The sequence below is a fragment of the Phascolarctos cinereus genome, unplaced genomic scaffold, assembly GCF_003287225.1.
Source record: "Phascolarctos cinereus isolate Bilbo 61053 unplaced genomic scaffold, phaCin_HiC Scaffold_5;HRSCAF=322, whole genome shotgun sequence".
Classification (NCBI taxonomy): domain Eukaryota; kingdom Metazoa; phylum Chordata; class Mammalia; order Diprotodontia; family Phascolarctidae; genus Phascolarctos; species Phascolarctos cinereus.
The window spans coordinates 142,039,626-142,061,003 of NW_027555958.1; the positions used below are offsets into that span (position 1 = coordinate 142,039,626).

The 21,378-nt window shown below is 37.8% G+C and overlaps 1 protein-coding gene across 1 annotated transcript in view; it reads left to right on the forward strand.

The window, feature by feature from the left end:
* The first annotated feature begins 296 nt into the window (after nucleotides 1–296).
* ROS1 (ROS proto-oncogene 1, receptor tyrosine kinase) overlaps nucleotides 297–21,378 on the forward strand; it is a 114,564-nt gene continuing 93,482 nt past the window's right edge. The window contains 1 exon segment of the mRNA XM_078155568.1: nucleotides 297–335. Within this exon segment, the coding sequence (XP_078011694.1) occupies nucleotides 297–335 (39 nt within the window).

Sequence of the window (21,378 nt, forward strand, 5' to 3'; positions counted from 1 at the left end):
ATAGCCAGGAGAATGGGCAGACTCCAGTTCTGAGAGCCATCACATGCTTCAGCATAGCTTCAGGTAAAGAAGCAACCTCCAGAAGCCAGACCTCTCTGTGCCTCAGTGAAGCCAGGGGCAAACAGGTAAATGCTATAACCCTAGGATGCCCAAGCAAACAGGCAGATCCCAAGCCAGGGCCTCTGCCATGTGCTTCTACATAGCACTGGGCAAACAGGCAGCTGCCAGCAGCCAGACTGCCACCTGCTTCAGTGTAGTTCTGGGGAAATACAGAAACACCACACTGGCCTTAGCATATGCCGGACACTACCACTAGGATCCTGGCTCAGCAGCAGGTAAGCTGCGAAACCCCTATGGCCTCCAGCAGTGCCAGCCACCACTCACATAATCCCCTCAGCACAGTACCAGACACGAGGGTCTCAAGTGGGCCTCAGGGCAACATCAGTGCTGTACCAGGTAAATAGCCAGTGCCCATAGCCCCTGGCACAAGAAGCCTGAGACAGTGCTCCTTCCACCCTGGGAGCAGAGCTCAAATTTAAAAGTAAGGAAAAAGGCCAAAAAAGATGAGCAAAAAACAGTGAAAAAAAGAATCTGACCATAGGAAACAAAAACATAGGGTGACAAATGTTATTAACAATACAGTTATTTTTTTCTTGAAATTGGGTCTATCCAAAAAAATTTGGACTATTCCTCTCACAGGGGCAATCTGTTCTGTGCATTTTCACTGGCTTTACCCCATGCCTGGAATACTCGCCCTCCTCATCTCAGCTTCTTGGCTTACAAACAACAATCTTGTCTTTCCAGTGCCTTCTCTCCTTTAATTATTAAATTGTGAGCTCCTCAGGGGCTTTTATCTTTAGCGCCATCTTGTATTCCCAGGGCTTACTCCCCCCACTCCAACTTTCCTATTATTGTACTTTTTGATCCAGTAACACTAGCCTCCTTTCTGTCCACAAACAAGACATCTCTTATCTCCAAGCATTTTCTTTGGCTGTCTCCCATGTCTAGAATTCTCTCCCTCTCTTAATCCTGGACTCTTGACTTCCAGGCTCCCTTCAAATCCCAACTAAAATCCCATCTTCCATAGGAACTCTTTCCCAATCCCTCTCAATTCTAATGCCCTCTCTCTTAATTTTTCCTGTCTATCCTGTATATAGCTTGTTTGTACATATTCTTTTTGCCTCCTCCATTAGATTGTGTACTCTTTGAGGGCAATGACTGTCTTTTGCCTCTTTTTGTATCTCCAGCACTGAGCGTAATGTCTGGCACATAGAAGGCAATTAAAAGATGTTTACTGACTGATATGTGGGAAATCTGAGGAATAATGAAAGTGTGTTTTAATCAGATCACATATTGAATTTGCATCTGTGCCTTTATCATTGTAATTTATAAGAAAACAAAATAAAACATGCTTCAGCTATGTACCCGAATACTACCTCATCTGTATCTTGGGACAGTTTTCTGCTGATCGATGGCAAAGGGTTTCTTTAGTCCAATGCTGAGCATTTTCTGGATGTTTCCTTGAATAGTGCTCAACCACACATCACGTTCAATGTGAAGAATTCTCAAATAGTGCCCCTTCAGATATCACTTTTACTGACTTTTTGTTCATGATTAGTGGTTATAAACAGTTATATGCCTTCTTAGGTGCCCAAAAATGTATTATTTCTGTCAGGCTAAGTGAGAAAGTATAGGATCTAACCTCATAGTGTGCGTTACTTTACGTTACAAGGTGTGGTACAAATGCTATTTGTTCAATTAATAGGATTACAAATATAGAGCTGGTCCAGCCAACTCATTTTGCAGATGAGGAAACTGAGGCTCTGAGTGGTTCAGTGCTTTGCCCAAGATCACATAGGCCATAAATACAAGGGGTGGGATTCAAATCCAAATCCTCTGACTCTAGAATCAGTATTATTTCCACTGCTTCTATTCAATTTGACATCTATTGAAATGGGAAAGGAACTATGCTTGGCATGGAAATACAAGGGCAAAAGTGAAACAAGTTCCTCCCCTTAGGAGCTTTCATTCTATTGGATCAGGGGTACAAAATGTATGCAAATAAGTAAATATAAAGGATATTTAAATTTACACATGAAAGTAGGTTTAGGGATAGACCTGTGATTTCATTGCTGTGCAATGAAGAGACTTTCTTTCACCAATACATATTGTTACAGCCTTAGACAGTTGCCTAAGGTGCTGTGGGTTTAGCTTGTGCTAAAATCCCACACGATAAATAGGAGTGAGAGATGTGACTTGAACTGAGGTTTTCCTGGCTTGAGATCAGCTCTTTATCCATGATGCCACACTGCTTCTCTTTTGTAGAATAATAAAAAGTAATTTCAAGAAGGAGTAAATGCTTTAAAAAATACAGAATATTATATGAATTTGAATAACTGAGGCAATAGTTATTCCAGGAAGTTTTTATTTTGAAAAGTGTGGTAAATGTTTTTAAAATTAAGTTATCTATATTTACACCCTCTTTGTTTCTAGGACAGCCAGTCTGACATTGTCTCACCATAAAATATGTGTGATCTGGTGAGTAATAGCTTCTATTATCAAATATATTATGATGTCCCACATTGGCAGTAATGGTAAGATCATAAATTAGGGTGGGAAGGGATACTAGGGACCATATAGTCCAATCTGTTCATTTTACAGATGGAAAGTGAGGCCTAAGAAGTGACATGATTGATTCAAGACCATGCATCTCATAAAATTATAAAATTATGAAATGTTAAGAGTGGGAAGGACCTCAAACCTTATGCAATTTCATGTGTAATTCACCCTATTATGAAGCTGAGTAAATTGAGGCCTAGGGTGGTTAAGTGACTTACCCAAAGACACTCAACTAATAAGTAGTAGAGCCAGGATTCAAACGGGTCTCCTGACTCCAAATTCAGTTGTCTTTCCACACTGTACAATGGTGATACCTTATTATAAATGACAAAAGAGACATCTGCTATCTTCTTGGAGTATGTGTCCAAGATGAAACAAAGAACTTCTAAGACTTGTCAAATTGCATGGCTAAAATCCTCTTATGATAATTCACATGGGCACAAATCATATGGCTAGAAAGAACCATGAAAAAATTGTTAAAGCTTATAAAAGCTTAGACCAAAAAAAATAGAAAAATGTGAGGAGCATAAGTGGTATTTTTATTATTGCTCCCCACCAAAGGTAAGGGATATAGAAAAAAAGAAATGATTAATTGGAATGAGAAGATAGATTTGGATTTCTGGACTATGACTTAAAATACAGGAATGAAAGGATGCTGTCAATGGATGGAATACAACTCACAAGGGCTGGTAAGGATGCATTTGCCCATGGTCTCACAAACAAAATCAAAAGGCTTTAAACTGAAAAGGAAAAGGGAAGGGAAAAATAGGTAGATAGATATAGATAGATGTATATGGATACAGATGTATACACACACACACACACACACACACACACACACACACACACAAACTGTTTTCCACAGATAGTCTGTGTATGTATTTACTGTTTTCCAGAGATAGTAGCTATAATTTAGTAAGAATAACAGTTAAAACATTCAGAAGTTCAAAGGAGACAGATCAAAGAAAGAAGCAAGTAATAAAACTCATGACTTCAAATGTCGATGCACAAATTGAGGAAGTATGAATAACAAGCCAGGTGAATTGCAAAGCCAGACTAAAAAAGCAGATGTGATTTCTTATGGTATCTTTGTTTCTTGATGGGATGAGACCAATGGCTCTAGATGGGCATTACTTAAATAAAGGAAAGGAGATAGCTATAAGGAGCTCACAGAGTAGCAGTGTATGTTAAGATTTACTCATGTTGGGGCAGTGGTTAGAGCACTGGTCCTGGAGTCAGGAGGACCTGAATTCAAATCCGGCCTCAGACACTTAACACTTACTAGCTGTGTGACCCTGGGCAAGTCACTTAACCCCATTGCCTAGGCAAAATATATATGTGTATATGTATGTATACATGTATGTATATATACATATATACATACATGTATACATACATATACACATATATGTATATATACACATATACACGCACACACACACACATATTTACTCATATAAAGACTGGAAAAGCCAGGTAGATAGAGAACATTCAAGTGAAAGAAACAAACATCCCTGGAGTATACTTCAGACCCTAGACAAAAAGCATGAGTGTTCCAGGAAAGAGATTATAAGTCTTCAACAGAAGCATGCTCAAGTAGTGATTAAAACTTGAATTATCTAGACATTTGCTTGAGTGCTCTCTCTCTCTCTCTGTCTCCCTCTCTCTCTCTCTCTCTCTCTCTCTCTCTCTCTCTCTCTCTCTCTCTCTCTCTCTCTCCCTCTCTCTCCCTCTCCCCCCTCCCCCCCCCTCTAACACACACACACACCCCTCCCTTCTTTCTCCCCCTAAAAGAGCAGCTCTTATTTTTTTTGGGGGGGGGGGAGAGGCTGGATTTTCTTCATATTTGTTGTCGTTGTTCAATTGTGTCTGATTCTTTGTTGACCCCGTTTGGGTTTTTCTTGGCAAAGATACTGAGGTGGTTGCCATTTCCCCTTCTATGTCATTTTACAGATGAGGAAACTGAGGCAAACAGGGTTAAATGACCTGCCCAGGGTCACACAGCTAATGAGTGTCTGAGGGTGGATTTGAACTCAGGTCTTCCTGACTCCAGGCCTGGAAGTAGATTCACTGCAACACCTAGCTGCTCTATCTTCTTGTATTTCAACTGAAACAGTATATTCACAACAGATTGGATGTAGGAGCAGATATGAGAATCTAGCTGTCTTCTATTAAGCCAGACGTTAAAGAGACTTGCAAAAATATGCCACTCTTCTCACTATTTTCTTTTTTGTTTTAGAATATGTTTTTTTCATAAAACATATATTATGTTAACACATATTGGGTTTATTATTGTTATTTTAAAATGAATTAATAAGTATTTAAAAATTTTATTAGTTTTAATTTCTATATATATAATATATATGTATATATGTATATATATGTGTGTGTATATATATATAAAACTCATATAAATAAAAGATCTTTAAGGTCCTCAATAATTTTTAAGCATGTACAGAGGTCCTGAGACCAAAAAGTTTGAGAACTGCTGGGCTAGATGACCTCAGCTTTAAAGTTATAAGATTCTTTTACTTTTCTCCACATTTGAAGGCTTAAGCTTAGATGGTATCTTTATAGAAAATGATTTAATGAATTAATGAATCAATTAACTCCTTAAACATTGAAGTGTCAATTATGAGTCAAGTATTAGAGATGCAAAGATAAAAAATGTGAGCATATCAATAAAATGCATTTATGATAAACATACATATTTTAATTAAATAGTGCTTCTAAAATGCTTGAAAATAATTTAAATTTTTAAAATACCCCCTGGCATTATTCAAGCTTGTAAGCTCCTTCAGGGTAGCACCAATGTTTTATTTATCATTGTATTAGCAAAAATCCCTAGTACAGAGACATGGGGAAGGGGCAACTAGGTGGTAGAGTAGATAAAGTACTGGGCATGGAGTTAGGAAGATCTGAATTCAAATCTGGCCACAGACACTTACTAGCTGTGTGACCCTGGGCAAGTCATTTAACCCCTACTTGCCTCAGTTCCTTATCTGTAAAATGGGGAAACTCTGGAGAAGGAAATGGCAAACCACTCCAGTATCTTTGCCAAGAAGACCCCCCCTGGACTTTGTGTGACTATGGAGTCAGACATGACCGAACAACAACAACACAGAGACATAGGAGACACAAAATAACTATTTGTCAAATGAATAAATGAATGGACAGATGTAAGACTTTTGTGCCACCTGTGAAGAGAGCATTCCCTAAATAAACTCCAAAATCTTTGCTTATCGCTATAAATTGAGGTTTCACTAAACGATGCTGTCAGAATCAGCTTAAAGAACAAGTCGACCAGAAACATATCTCAGAATATTTCATCAAGGACCACAGCTCTTGTTGACCTTGAACATAGAGTCATCACCATTCAATCCTATCTGTGTCTTCTATGTCCAGGACCTCAGGAAGCTTGCAGGACAGACTGGCGTGTAAGACTTCATTGCCAACACAAAGAACCCAGAGGAACACATAGGAAAAGTGTGCCCAGAAATTCACTTCTCCATACATTGATTAAGTACTTACTGTGAGCAAGACACTGCTTTAGGGCATTATCAGCTTTAGACATGAGGAATTTGAAGTGTTGGTGGGACATTCAGGGAGAGATGTTTGTGGAACTGTAGCTCAGGGAGAAAAGTTAGGGGTTTGGGGAATGTCGATTTAAGATCAGCTACATAGAAGTCATAATTGGAGAAATGGAGTCAGAGAAGATCAACCAAGGAGAGTGAAGAGAAGTAGTAACTGGACGGGGGACAGAAACTTGAGAGAAGCTCACAGTTGAGTGGGAGAAAAAATGTACCTTGTGTATACATGCTGTATCCTAAGACACGAAGAATGATGTTCTCAGTCCTTACTATTTCTCAGAGTATAAAGAGGTGTCACTTTTAGAATTCTGATGAACAAGGGAGTGCACAGCAAATGTGTAAGTATTAATAATACTCCCACTTTGTACTCTAAGACTTCCCATAAGAAGAATGTGATAGAAGAGTATTCCCCTGGAATCTCTCCTCCCTCTAGCTGGTAGAATCTTTGGCTTCCTTCAAGGCTTAGCTCAGGAGCCACCTCCTACAGGAAACCTGTCTTGGTCCCTTTAGCTACTGGTGCTCCCTCTCTACTCAAATATTTGCTTATGCAATACAATACAGTGCAACAAGAATTTATTAGTCAATCAATAGGCATGTATTAAATGCTTACTTTGCACCAGGCACTGTCCTAAGAATTGAGAACACAAATACAAGCAGAAACACAGGCCCTGTCCCCAAGGAGCTTATATAATAATGGGAGAAGAGGACATATAAAAGGGAACTGAAAAGAGAGGAAGAGGTAGGGACGCAGGTAGAGAAGGTCCTGTAACGATGAGTCAGTACTGTGTGTAGCCTGGAGAGGAATGAGCACCAGGCTGGCTTGGACTTCCTCCTTAAAACGGAGGTTCTGGGAAAAATCAGCCAATCAGAGGGACAGACAGCTGGGGGAGGAGGGTACATCCAATGTGAGAAGCAGTCCAGAGGTGTAGTGAACTTCCCAGGGAAAGAGATTTCTTATAGCGTGGAGAGAAAGATGGTGATGAATCAGCAATGCAGCCTGGAGGGAATGAAGACCTTATTTAGGCACTTACCAGTGGACAGCGGAAGACCTGAGTTTGAATCTGGTCTCAGATACTTGCTGGCTGTGTGACACTGGGCAAGTCACTTAACCTCTATTTTCCCCAGTTTCCTCATCTGTAAAATGAGCTAGAGAGGAAATGGCAAACCACTCCAGTGTCTTTGGCAAGAAAACCTCATAATGGGGTCATGAAGAATCGGACACAACTGATAGACCGAACAATAATAACAGCAACGTGTAAGGCACTGTACTAGGTAAGTACTCAAAGACAAAAATGTCCCTTTTTTAAGGAGCCTAAACTGTACATGTATACTAAACTTATACAATGTATAAATGGTTAAGTGTATGTGTGTATATATAATATGCATATATATGCATACATCTGCTTATATATTTGCATATATAATTATCACATGATAAATATCCCATGTGATAATTTGAGAAGGCAGCATAATTACTAAGGGACAATTTATCTGTGTAATTAATGTATTCCCTGATGTAACACATACATCTATATATGTGTGTATACACACACATACATACACACACAGACATATACACACGGGTCTTAAGGGCAGGGATGGGTTTTCTGTTTTGTCTATGTATCCTTGAACACAGTAACTAGCTACTTAACACATGGACCTTAACACATTCTTTTAAAATCGAGTTTCCCCCATTACCTTCTGTTGTTGCTGATACATAGTGTTAAGTTTAAGTTGTTTTTCAATCAGTGTGTTGGGTAGGAGAAGTAGAATACATGAGCTTGAGAGTTGGGTGGAATACGTAAGGAATATAAAAAGAATTATAAATTATCCTGGGAAATCAGGAAGAGTTAATACCGACTATGGCTCCAGATAAGCTCCTAATTATATGGGCTGCTGTGCTCAACATCTGCTGCTCCTTGCAAAAAGTCCAGAAGATATGCCTCTGTATAACAACAACAACAACAACAACACATTTCTATGTTGTTTAATCAATGACAACTCACGTTTCTCTTGCATGTTCAGATTTTAAAAATACATTCCTTAAAACACCTCTGTGAAGTAGGGCATGTAATACCGAATAGTCCAAAATGGATGCTTCAGTGGCACAAGGATACCTCACTTTATGCAACTAATGCATTTTTTTAAAACATATGAATAAATAAAATTTTCTGTATTTCAATTCACCTTTCCCTTGAAGAAATATTAATTTCAACCATGTGTTACTTAAGTTGTCTGTGACTACTAGTACTGGAATTTTAACATTTTCCCTGTAAGCTTTTTTGTCAACTATTTTAAAAGTAAGTTGTTAAATAAACACTGCTTTGAAGGAACTCAGTGAACCCTAACACGAAATGAAGAAACCTTTCTTAATTCAAGCAACTAAAGCATAATTTGTTTTTAAGTTTATATTTCCCTCTGTTTTTGTCAGTTTTTACAGATAGCTTTTGTTTGCTTTTAAGGTAGCTAGGTGGTGCAGTGGATAGACTACTGGGCTTGAAGTCAGGACTACTTGCATTCAAATCTAACCTCAGACACTTATTAGCTACGTGATCCTGGGTAAGTTTCCTATGTGCCTCAGTTTCCTCATCTTTAAAATGGAGATAATAATAGCACTTACCTCTCAGGATTAGTGTGAGAATTAAATGTAAAGTGTTTAGCATAGTGCCAAGCACATTGTTGTTTAGTTGTTTCCAATTTTTCATGACCCCATTTGGGTTTTTTTGGTGATGATTCTGGAGTGGTTTGCCATTTTCTTCTCCAGCTCATTTTATAGATGAGGAAATAGATGCAAATAGGGTTAGGTGACATACCCAGGGTCACATAGCTAGTAAGTGTTTGAGGTCAAATTTGAACTCAAGTCTTCCTGACTCATGGCCTGGTGCTACATCCACTGCCTGGCACATAGTAGATGCTTAATAAGTGCTTTTTTTTTCCTTCCTGCCTTTTGACATCTCCTACATCAGTGTATCTCTGCTACTGTCCCTTCCAGAGAGCAAATCCTTATAACAAATATATTTTTTTAAACAGTGGAAAAAATATTCATCAAATTTACTGAAAAAGTTTGATACTGCATTTTGTGTTTCACACCCATAGTAGTCCATTTCTTTAAAGAAGAGTCCTGAATTGGATTTTAAAAATAAAATGATACGCATATATGCTGACCAAAAAAATAAATCCCTCATTCTTTACTTCTGTCAATTCAAAGCAACATTTATTTAGTATCTTTGATTTGTAAGACATTGGTAACACAAAGATAAATATGGCATAGACACATAGGCCTTGTTCTCAGAGAGCTTTGCATGTAAATGAGAGAAAGAGAGAGAGAGAGAGAGAGAGAGAGAGAGAGAGAGAGAGAGAGAGAGAGAGAGAGAGAGAGAGAGAGAGAGAGGAAAGATTCATGCAATGTGGTGTGAAAAACTGGAGAAAAGATAGACCACTTTCAGTTGGACAGGGGATGGTGTCAGAGAAGGAAGACTTCCTGGAGAAAGTGGCACTTGAGTTGTATAATGAAGGAAAGGTGGGACTTAACAATTAAGAAAAGAGTGAGGAGTAAGGTGTTCATTTCAGTCATTAGGCTTGAGACAAGACACTTGAAGAGGAGAGGCTAAGAACTGGGAATGGAGAGTGGTCCAATTTGGCATTAAGCATAAAAAAGAGATTAGTATGAGACTGCTAGAAGGAAAATTTGGAGAAGGGTTATAAAGAAAGGGCTTTGCATGACAGGATTAAGATTTTAGGAGATAACCCTGAGCACTGGTTACTAGCAGTTTCACTCATGAGACCCCATCAGTGTGTTTCCAATTGATATTCAGACAGAATTTATTAGCTTTTAGAAAAGGGATTTACTGAGAAGGTATAGCAAGAACAGTTGGTATAAGACATTCACCACAAAAGAGCAGCACACTCTCCTCTTTCATGTACAAGACCTGCGGAGTGATGGGCTGACATTGAAAGTATAATGGTAGTAAGGCTCATTTAGCTGGAACACTTGACAAAGTAATACCTCCAGACCCCTAGCGTTGTAAGTCATTTTCTCCCTTTATGAAGTCCTCACAAAATTTATTGTGTGGCATGGTGCTGGTGATAGCTGTGTCTCAGGGTGAGGCATCTCTACTGGACTGCTCAATTTGCTGCTAGGCTGGGCTAATCTGCCGATGAGCCAGGACATTCTGTCTGCTCTGCTGCTGGGCCAAGTCACTCCTCTGCAGGACTGGGCTAGCTTTCCACTACTGCTGGTACTCTCTCTCCAGAAGGGGAGGGGAAGCTATCAGTTGTTACCCTGAAATCTCTCCAGACCATGAAATACAAGTATTTACAAGCTGCTGAAAGGGCAGCTAGGTGTTGAAATGGGTGAAGTGCTGGGCTTGCAGTCAAGAATACTCATCTTCCTGAGTTCAAATCTGGCCTCAGACATTTACTAGCTGTGTGACCTTTAGCAAGTCACTCAACCCTGTTTACCTCAGTTTCCTCATCTGTAAAATGAGCTGGAGAAGGAAATGGCAAACCACTCCAGTATCTTTGCCAAGAAAACCCCAAATGGGGTCGTGAAGAATCAGACACTACTGAAATGACTAAATGACAGCAGCGACAGCAACTACTACCTGAGAATGTCTATTTGAAGGTCGTTGCTCTCCTGACTTCTGTGGCCATTGCTATCAGATCCAGTTCACTCTGCTGCACGCTTTGCTCACAGGTGGTCCCTTTGATGGGACCTCATGATGAGAAAGGTAATGAAAAAAGGGACAAACTCTTTTCTTACCCCTAAGCATTTCCCATTTAGGGTCTTGGCTGGAGTTCCTTTACCACTAGACTGATCTGGCTCTGAAGTGGCTTTTTGTTCTATGCATAGACTCAGAGGTATGACTTGATCTTCTCAATGAGTCCCAAGATGTCTCTTACGTCATCTACCTTCATTCCCAAAGGCCCAAAGTCCCCTAATCCTTACAAATTGTTTAAAGGGTCCCATAATCATTGCAAATTGATTAAAACCTTGCTTCACATTATGACATGAGGTTATACAAAACTCTTTAGTACCTAGTATACTCTAGGTGTTGACTGGTTCAAGTTAAAGGATCTGTGCCAGCCTCAGGTGGAATGTCTTGACTCATTAATTGGAGTAGGGAGTAGAGACTTTCCCTTACACTTCTTTCTTTTTTTCTAAGTGTTGGAAACATTTCCCTAACTTTAAGGCTTAAATAAGGTAGATCTCAGTGTATTCATGTTTTGATAAATATAAGGAGGAGTCAAAAATGCATTCGTTGCCTGGCATGGGGGTTGGTATATGAATAGTGCATGCTTTAATTTCTCCATTATTTCCTGAATTAATGATTTTGTTTTGTGCCTACATGATTTATAGAACTAAATGGGGTGGAAAACCAACCCAGCTGAGTAAAAGTTGTGGTATTGCATACTTTACTAGCCAGAAAACAACAGAATCACCATTTTTGCTGTTTCCCCAGTACAGGTTTTTAGTTTAGGACCCAGCACTGATGTTGAAACTAAGCAGAACAGAACAGCCAGGCTTTACTGGTATGGTGGCAGGGGGTAGAGGGGTGTTGCTAGGATATTTCTTTTATAAATGGATTGAACACTTAGCTCATGGCAAGCTTTAACTCCCCAGCACTTCTGGCTACCCTTTCCCCAACAGGCTGTATGACCAGTCTCTTACTCCTGTTAGTGAGCTGCCTTGTCATGAGGTAGGTTATTCAAGATCTAAATAATGGAGCACAGAGCCCACCTTTTTTTCAGGGATGAGGTTTTGAACTGTTTGTCTATGATGGAGGAGGCCATTATTTTTTTTTTGGTCCTGTTTCATAAGCAATCAGAACAAAGCATCTTTTAGATTACTTTTGCCAATTCCAGTATTCTAAATGTAGCTATGTTTTTCTTTCATTGCTCTTCAGGATGGTATCTATATCACTATGAGGTAAGTTCAGAATCACTTATAAAATAACTATAACTGTTTCTGGAATCTTAATATGTAGGTTTTTAAATGCTAACAAAAATAATCTTTTCGACAGTGTCTAGGCAAAAATTACAGCCTCTGTGCCGACCTTAGCTGTTTGTCCTATTTTCTGAACTTGATATTCTATTTCCCAAATGTATTCTTTTGCATAGGCTATAATTCCCTGTGTCTGAAATGCATTCCCTCTTCATACTTCATCACCAACTCTTAGAACCTTTGCCTTCTTTCAAGAAATCCTTAGCTTTCTTTACAGCTCATTTTACATGTCACTTTAGGCAGGAAATATTTCCTGACGTCCTCGAATTGTTGGGTATCGTCTTCCTTCTTCAACTGCCATCTATTTGCTTTTTGACTTAGATATAGATCCCCTTTCTCTTAGAATTTGACTTTTTGAGGGCAGGAACTTCTTTAGCTTTGTCTTTGTATCTCCAGGGCCTAGGACAATGTTTTGCATATAGTAGTTGATTAATAAAGGCTTGATGAATTAGTTTGAATATGGGCTACCTTCTCTCTCTGTGTGTGTGTGTGTGTGTGTGTGTGTGTGTGTGTGTGTGTATGAATAGCCATTTAAACCAGTACTTGACATGTATCCTTTGCCCAATAATTGGGATATTTGCCCAGTAATTGGGACGCACATACACACTGATCTCACTTGTTCAATTTAGTTTGCAGTCACTGCCTAGTACAGTCTCCATTGGAGTCTGAAACTCCTTATCTCTGATGATTATATACATTGTTGCATACCCAAACAATTATATCAGAACTTCCCCAAGCATACTATTTGTCTGCTGAACTGGCTTGGATATTCACCTAAAAACCTGGCAGGCACCTCAAATTCAAAATAATTCATTTTCCATTTAAAGAAAAATAATCCTACTTCTGCCACTTGCTACTTATGTAACTTTAGGCAAGTCATACAAACATTGTGGACCTTAGTTTCCTTATCTCTAAAATGAAGGAGTTGGACTAGAAGGCTTCTTTTTTTTAAAATAAAATTTCAAAAGCTTTTGTTGTTGTATCACCTAAATTTTCTCTAATTCCTCTCTTCCCCTCCCAAAGAGCCATCCCATATAGTGAAGAATATTTTTTTAAGGAAAAAAGAAGTGGAAATGAAAGAAAATCAGCAAAACTAATAAATAAATAAAATCTGACAATATATATATAGTTTCCTCACCTGTGGATTCTTCCCTCCCCATTTCTTCAAGGAATAGAAATTGGAAGGTATCTTCTCATATTTTTTCTTTGGGACCATGTTTATCTTTGTAATTTTGTAGCATTCTTTTTTTAAATAATTGTTTTGTGTTTACTTTTTTCCTTTTATAGTATTATAGTCATTATATACACATATATACATACATACACACATATATAATTTTTGGCTCTATTTAATTTATTTTGTATCAGCTCATGTTTGTTTTTTTATGCTTCTCTGTATTCATTGTATTTGTTGATTCTTATAGCACACATTCAGTAATATTCGTGTGCCATAATTTGTTTAGCCGCTCCCCAAATCAATGGGCAGTTGCTTTGTTTCCAGTTCTTTGCTAACACACACACACACACACACACACACACACACACACACACACACACACACTGCTACAAACATTTTGTTCTACATGGCGACCTTCTTCTTCTCAGTGACCTCCTTGGGTATATATGCGTATAGTAGTGGAATCTCCAGGTCAAAGGGTATGGGCATTTTAGTTGCTTTATTTGCATAATTACTAGATGACTACTAAAGTTTTTTCAGCTTTAAATCGATGATCTTAATTTAATTGCAGCTTTCTACTTTAGTTAACAAAATCTTCCTGTGGCAATTTTGGAAATGCAGTCCTATAAATTTTTTAAAATCTTCTGCAACACAAACTAAGACCGCAAAGGAAAGAAACTTCAGCCGCATATTATAAGGGCCAGCCGTAAGTAAAATTATGCTCACCAACATCTGTCATCAGAGTTGGGTGCCTTCACACATCTTATTTTGGCTCTCCTTAATCGCTTTCATTCTAGCACTTCAATTATTCAGCATCCTTCTGGCTGATAGAACTCTCCCATTATTATTTCCTCTCTTGGCATAATTTCTTGCCTGATTTCATCTTTTCTTTATCTTTTCTTCCCCATCTAAACTTACTTATCATTCTTTCAGAGATCTAGCCTCTCTGTTGGTAATAGTTGGTGATTGTGAAAAAACCCATTCAATGTCTCTAGTTTAAAACCACAGATTGTCATTAAATGTGCTTCACATTCCAATTCTCTCCAATATTTATTTGTTTGCATTTAGACTTAAGGATTTCACTTGAAATTATAGACCCAAAGAGGAGTGAGAAGAGATCTTGGGGAATTCTAATTCATAACTTTTTTTTTCCAGCTGGATTGACACTGAAATAATCTGAAACAAATGGAAATCTACTCTATTTCTGAAAACTTGTAAGGAAAAGAGTCTGCGACTGGTACAGTGGAAAGAGTACTTGATTTGTAGTCAGAAAACCTACCAAATCTCATTTCCTCAACCGTAGTGAAGTCACTTAATTTCTTTATGCTTCAGTTTCCTCATGTGTAAAATAGGAAGGTTGAGATGAAAGGTGTCACAACACTGATGAATATGGCCAGAATGAGATTAAAATGTAATTGGGAAATATTTAGCAAAATTTAAAAAAATACAATGCAACATAGATAATATTGGCATGTGGATTTCCAAGTTGTTATGAAGCCTGCAGGGATCCTTATGAATGGTTTAGCGGCTCCTGTTTCTATTTGAGTTTGACACCATTGGACAAAATGACCTCTAAAGTCTCTGCAGTTTGGATCCCATCTGTACCTCCCCATCCCAGAGTTGAACAATGTTCCTGGTCTGGAATCTCATCTCCATTCTTTTCTCTTCCCCTTCCCTCATTTCTCCTCCTTCTGTCTTTTGAATTACAATCCATCTACTGCTGAATGAAAGATTTGCTGGCTTTTTGTGAACACATGGCCATTCCCTGCAGTTAATGAATGAAGAAAATGGGTTTTTCTGAAACCTGCTGAGGCTGTATAAATTCCACCAAACCTATAGGTTAAATAGCTCTAGATGACAAAGTTCAGATATTTAAATTAATCTGTAACTAAGTGAAAGAGTGCTTATCAAAGATCTGCTTCCTGTTTTGTGCTAAGAACAAACATCAGTATTTGTCACCCGTAGTTTCTCCTAAGCAGGATGTCTAGTACACAAATGGTGTTATCATTGTTACTGTAAAGAAGTGCTCTTTTTTCTAACTAGAATTACCAAAGAGGACAGCTGAATGAGGACAGAAAGAATTGTTATTTTTTTAGACTCGGGATATGTCTTTTCTCCAAGGGGACCAGGTGGCCTATAATTATGGCTTTTGATTGGCTAATGCCAATGCACCTGCTCCAGGAAGTGTATGCTGTAGACCTATAGAGGATTACCAAGATAAATTTCCCCTTACAATAGTGAGTTAGTTGTTTGCTAGTGAAATTAAAATTAATCATTGCCAGATTGGATTGTTATCTACTGAAAGAGAAGTTAACCATTGAAAGTTAATATTCATTGTTTCTTCTATTATAATATCTGCATCTATTTAAAAAAAAGATTAAACTTGTAAAAACTTGTAGTCATCCCGATTTTCTAGAAGTTATATGTATAAATGAAATTCAGAGATATCAAAGCAAAATTTTAGTCACATTTTGGCTCCTCCCTTGCCAGACCTTTTACAAAAATTAGCAAACAAGCAACTCTTGGAAACTCTTATGTTTATATCCATATGTAGTATATGCAAAGTACCTTGTAAATCTTGAAGCACATGCATGTAGGGCATTACTACTATTATTATTTTGTTCTTTTCTTCCAGATCTGTGATTTCACTGGCATGGGCAGTGCCTTGTGAGGAAAGCTCCTTCTCTTAGTGCATACCTGCAATCGTTTGCATTTATATTCTTAAAAGAGTTGCCTTGGGCACTGAAAGGTTAAGTGATTTGCTGATGGCCACACAGTGGGTGTCAGAGATAGGATTTTGATGTGGGCCTTCTGGGCTCCCAGAACAGCTCTCTTTCTCAGATGCCTTACCACTCATTGTTGTAATCATTACTATTACTTCCTCTCTATGACCTTGGAACTCTCTTGTGGTTGTATTCATGATTGTTTCGAATTGTACTTTAGACAAGAAAATATGAATAAATTATGCACCATTTAGGAATTGGTCCTTTCTCTCCAATTTCATGTTTTTAGAATATTTGGCTCAGTTTGGAGCTTATAATAAGAACTCACTGTTTCAAATGAATGCATCACTGCGCTGCCTATCATTTTCAGAGGGAATCATGGGATTCCCTCTGAGTACAGAAAGAGCTTGTGAAGAGAAAGTACAAGGTAAGGAAATACATGACACTAGATTGATGATTGACATTGCCATTTTAAGGCCTCTTTGTGCCTAAGTATTGGAGTTTGGGGTTATGTAATAACCTGGACTTCTTTTGAAAACCTAACCACTGTATATAGGGAGGTTTAGCATATATGTAAAGAGAAAATCTTTACATATATCTATATATATATCTATATATATATCTATATCTATATAGATATATATATATATATATGTAAAGAGAAAATCTTTACATATATATATATATCTATAGATATATATATATATATCTATAGATATATATATATCTATCTATATATATATCTATATATATATATATAGATATATATATAGATAGATATATATATGTAGTTAACATGTGCTGTTAGTGTACTTCTAAGCGGGAGGAGACCATAAAGGACCCAGAGGTCACAGCCAAGAGTAAGAGTGAGAGATGTAATGGTTGCTATGGAGCGTCATGCTACATATAGTTAAAAGTATTAAAATATATTTAAATACCTGAGATGACACTCATGAGAGGCACAACAATGGGGCCTGCTTCTGAAATCTTTATACAACTGGAGTTAACTGAGAAGATGACAAAAATGGTACAGAAGGGACCTCCAAGGCCATCGAGTCCAGTCCATGCCTGAACAAGAATCCCTTCACCCACACACTGAGCAAATGGCCATTCAGCATTTTCTTATGAGGCTCATTTGTCAGCCACAGGTCAGAAATGCAAGGTGGAAGTAGCTTTTACTTTTGAAAACTAAGCCAGGTTTTCTGCAATTAGATTTTTGTTTGCTTGTTTTTATTTCCTGGACCTGTGATTTCATCATGTAGGGAGTTCCTAGGGGAGTAATTGTTTCCATTGATTCAGACTGGCACCTGGTCTGCAACTTATAATCTCAACACTGAGAGGCTGATTTGTTCAGGGTCACACAGTCAGCATGCCTCCAAAGTGGAACTTGAACCCAGATCTATCCTTAGTCTGAGGCCAATTTGCTCTCTATTACCACCATGCTGCCTTTCACTGGATAAGGTTTTATAATCATATCCCCGGTGTGCCCCTGTCCATCTAGGCTTTTTGCTTTCACTGTATATTAGGACTTGATCCATCACATAAATAAATGCCACTATGCCAAGGAAAGTAGCATCTTCTGGCATTAGAATACATGCATTCATACAAAGTGATATAACAAGTGTCCTTCATCACCCTCTTCTCTCCCTTGCATAGTAGGTGGTTTCCTATCTCATCTAACTTTAGATCCAGAATAATATTTTGTCAGCTTCATTTCTTTAAGTGAACAATATGCATTGAAAACCATGCAAAGGATTAATTTTGGGGAATATCATTGACTTTGTGAGTTTATGTATAGAAGTGGTTTATTTTATATATTTGGTGCTCATACATTATGTAGAGAACTCACTATGTATGCAATACTGAATTTGTTCCAGGAAAATTTACCAAAAAAAATGCTTGCTGAGTTTGAGGATTTCATAGTGTGAAGGAGAAGAAAATAGATTTTTCTTGAAATATTACAATGACAAAAAGCAACCTCCCAATGCCCCCCCCCAAAAAAACCCCCAAACCTAAAACAATCCACCACCAACAGTAAGATTCAACTATGTTGAACCTTTCCCTAAGGCCTAGGCCAATGTCTCTTAGGCGACATGGTATTTGAGAGGCTCATGAACCAGGAGTAATTAGGCCATTCCAGGAAATCTCCAGTGGTCTGGAGTCTCCTTTGGGTGCTTGGTCTTAACATTTCCACTTCTACCTACATTTCTGAGTACTATATTCAAAGTATAACAGTTTTTCAATGAGAACATTTTTCTTCCCATCAAGAGAGATGAAACTCTGGAAGAAATCAAGATTCTAGGAGAATGAAAATGAAGTAAAAGGCAGTAACAACAGTTTACTTTCATCTTATTGTTATATATTGGTGAGAAATACACAAGTAAATGATGTCCTTTTTGTCAAATGGGTTGGCAGTTTCTTTCCCATCCAAGAATGTGCAATTTAACACAGCAGTCCACAAAGCTAAAATACTTCATTAACAAGATGAGCAGTGTCGAGAAAAAATTTAGTGTGAACTTCCAAAATTGTCTAAGTCACACAGCCAGGTGAATACTGATTCCTCTGTTGCTACCATACTCATTGTTTTATATATGCACGTATGCCTGGCCTCATTCATTCATTTTAAAAATTAGTTTTATTGACACTTTTTTGTATCATGTCATTTCCAGATTTACCACCCTACTTCTTCACTCTTTTCCTCTTCCCCTCACCCCCAAATCAGTAACAAGCCAACACATTATTTATCAAGTGATTACCACTCACGAGCAGCTCACCCATAAGTTAATAACCTGCTGATGGAACCATGGCCTTTTTTGTAATGTCATCTGTAGTCTTTTAAAACCAAAAGCTAAGTTATAATGAGAAGATGGTTAGCTCAATTGTTTATGGAGTGGTGCTGATAATACTAAGATTGTATGGAACACAGGAGAGAAATTCTAAGCTATTTTCAAAAAACTCTATCAGTGAATTGAAGACCCTTGAACTGGTTGCTTGGTATTATAAAGACAAACAGGCTAGTTAAATAACTAAAATGACTTAATTTTTCAAGCCTGTTGCTATGGTAACATAGCCAGACTCTGTTGAGAGGACTAAATATTAAAATAAAGACATAAACCAACAGATTTTCTCTTTTCTGCCTTTTGGGTCAAGGGGGCATGCACAACTTTAGTTGTTTTCTCCCAAGCCTTGTAAACCCACCCACAGCACCCTTTGCATCTTTAATTGGAATTCATATTCTTATAGTTGGATGGAAATAAGCCAATGTCTCTGCAGCAAAATATATTATCCAACAGTAAACTCTCAATTCCTTGGAAGCTGGAGTTACACTGAGGTATGAGAAATGATCACTGTCTATGGCAATATGACAACCTGGACTATGCCTAATTACTGCATCTAATTAGAAATTCTAGACAACATGCTCTGTTTGATGGTATAGCTAAATCCTTTGTTCTAAGAGGCAAATATAATACATAACACATTTCTTATTCCTTCACTGCATTTTCAATTCAATCTCAGTTTAAAAACCTAGGATTCAATTACCCATGATCTTCCCATTTAAACAGGTATAAGTTCCAACAAAATTAAAGGGAAGGAAGAAATTTCTTTCAGACATGTTTAGCCTTCACTAGTATTTTCCATAGTAATCATCTCTCCTGCTTTATCTGTGACTGTCTTGTTTTCAGGATATTATGTCAAAGTTCAGGAGAATGTTTTCCTAAGACCAAATGGTGTTTACATAGAAAAAGTATAGTGTAGGTAATTATTTGAATAATTCAAATCCCCACACTCTGCTATCAAGAAAAAGGACAAGGTTTAGGTAGTCCAATACAACTCAGTTCAATCCATCAAATATTTATTGAGAATCTACTATGTACATGGCACTGTGCTAATTACTGAGACTACAAAGATGAAAACAAAATAGTCTTTGTCCTCAGGGGGATTATATTCTGCAGGAATCATACCAATTAATTTCCATAGGGATTGACTTCATTACTCCACTTCATGTGGCTTGATCATTCGTTTCTTCAATATTTACTGAATACTTATTATGTATAAGTCACTAGAAAGAAAAATAAGATAATGCTTATAGTTTTAGCCTGTGTCCATGTTGACATTTATGCAGAACTCACTTCCCTCTTTAAAATCATATCTGCTTTCTGTAGACACAGAAAGAACAAAGGGATGATTTCTGATATGCTAATCATCATTCTTTTGACCCTTGGCTGCATCCATGCCCCCATATGTGGTTCAGTCTCTGAACTCTCACACTGAGTATATATTCCAAGTAGTTTGGATCATCATAGCTCAGTTGCAGCTATATTCTCCTTCCAGCTGCATCCTCAGAATTCATCCTTATGGAGCTAATAAAGCATGTAGTTAATTAGTTATGACTTAAAGGAGATCATTCAAAATCTCAGATTTAGTTCATTTCAATTTAAAAAATCTAAAAAGAAATTAGCCATTTGGGGTCAAACTGTTGACAAATTTGTATGGGGACCACATTGGAGCCCGTAAAAATCTTATTATGATTTTATGTTTTTGCTCACAGGGTGTTGGTGGGAGGTGGCATGAGAAAGTGTGCTGGATGGGGAGTTGGAAAACTTAGGGTTTAGTCTGGGCTCTGAAACTAATTCTTGTTTGACCCTGGCCAGAACACATTTCATTTCTCTGGGTCTTAGTTTGCTCAGTATAAAATGAAGAATACTAGACAATCTCTATTGATCTTTCCAACTCTGAAACCCTATTATTTCCCTGTTAAAACTTTGTCCCCATTATTACTCTTTGTTGTGCTGGTTTGGTTACTGCCCCCTTAGAATAGTGATTATTAAGAATTTGCATCTTATCTGGGAGGTTAAAAGAGCTTCTTTCTCATCCCTGGTTTCTCAAACCATCCTTAAGCTTGCTGCTTCTTTAGAAGTGGTTTGAAAGAAGAGGTCAGGAGCTTTCTAATGATAAAGAGCATCCTTAGTCATTTACTGCTAATGTAGAGCATGGTATAGTGGAAAGACCCCCCTGTATTTGGCATCAGAATTCAAGTCCTAGGCCAGCCATTTACTATCCTTGTGACCTTGAACTAGACATTTAACCTCTAGGCTACTCAGTTTCCTTATCTCTAAAATGAAGGGGTTGGTTTAAGATGACCTTTAATATCTCTTACTGATGGAAATCTATGATCCCATTTTCATCTGAGGTGTGACTGCATTCCTTTGAATTTTCCCATAGAGTAATTGTTCTTAGTATAACTGAGGCAGTTATAGTGGCACA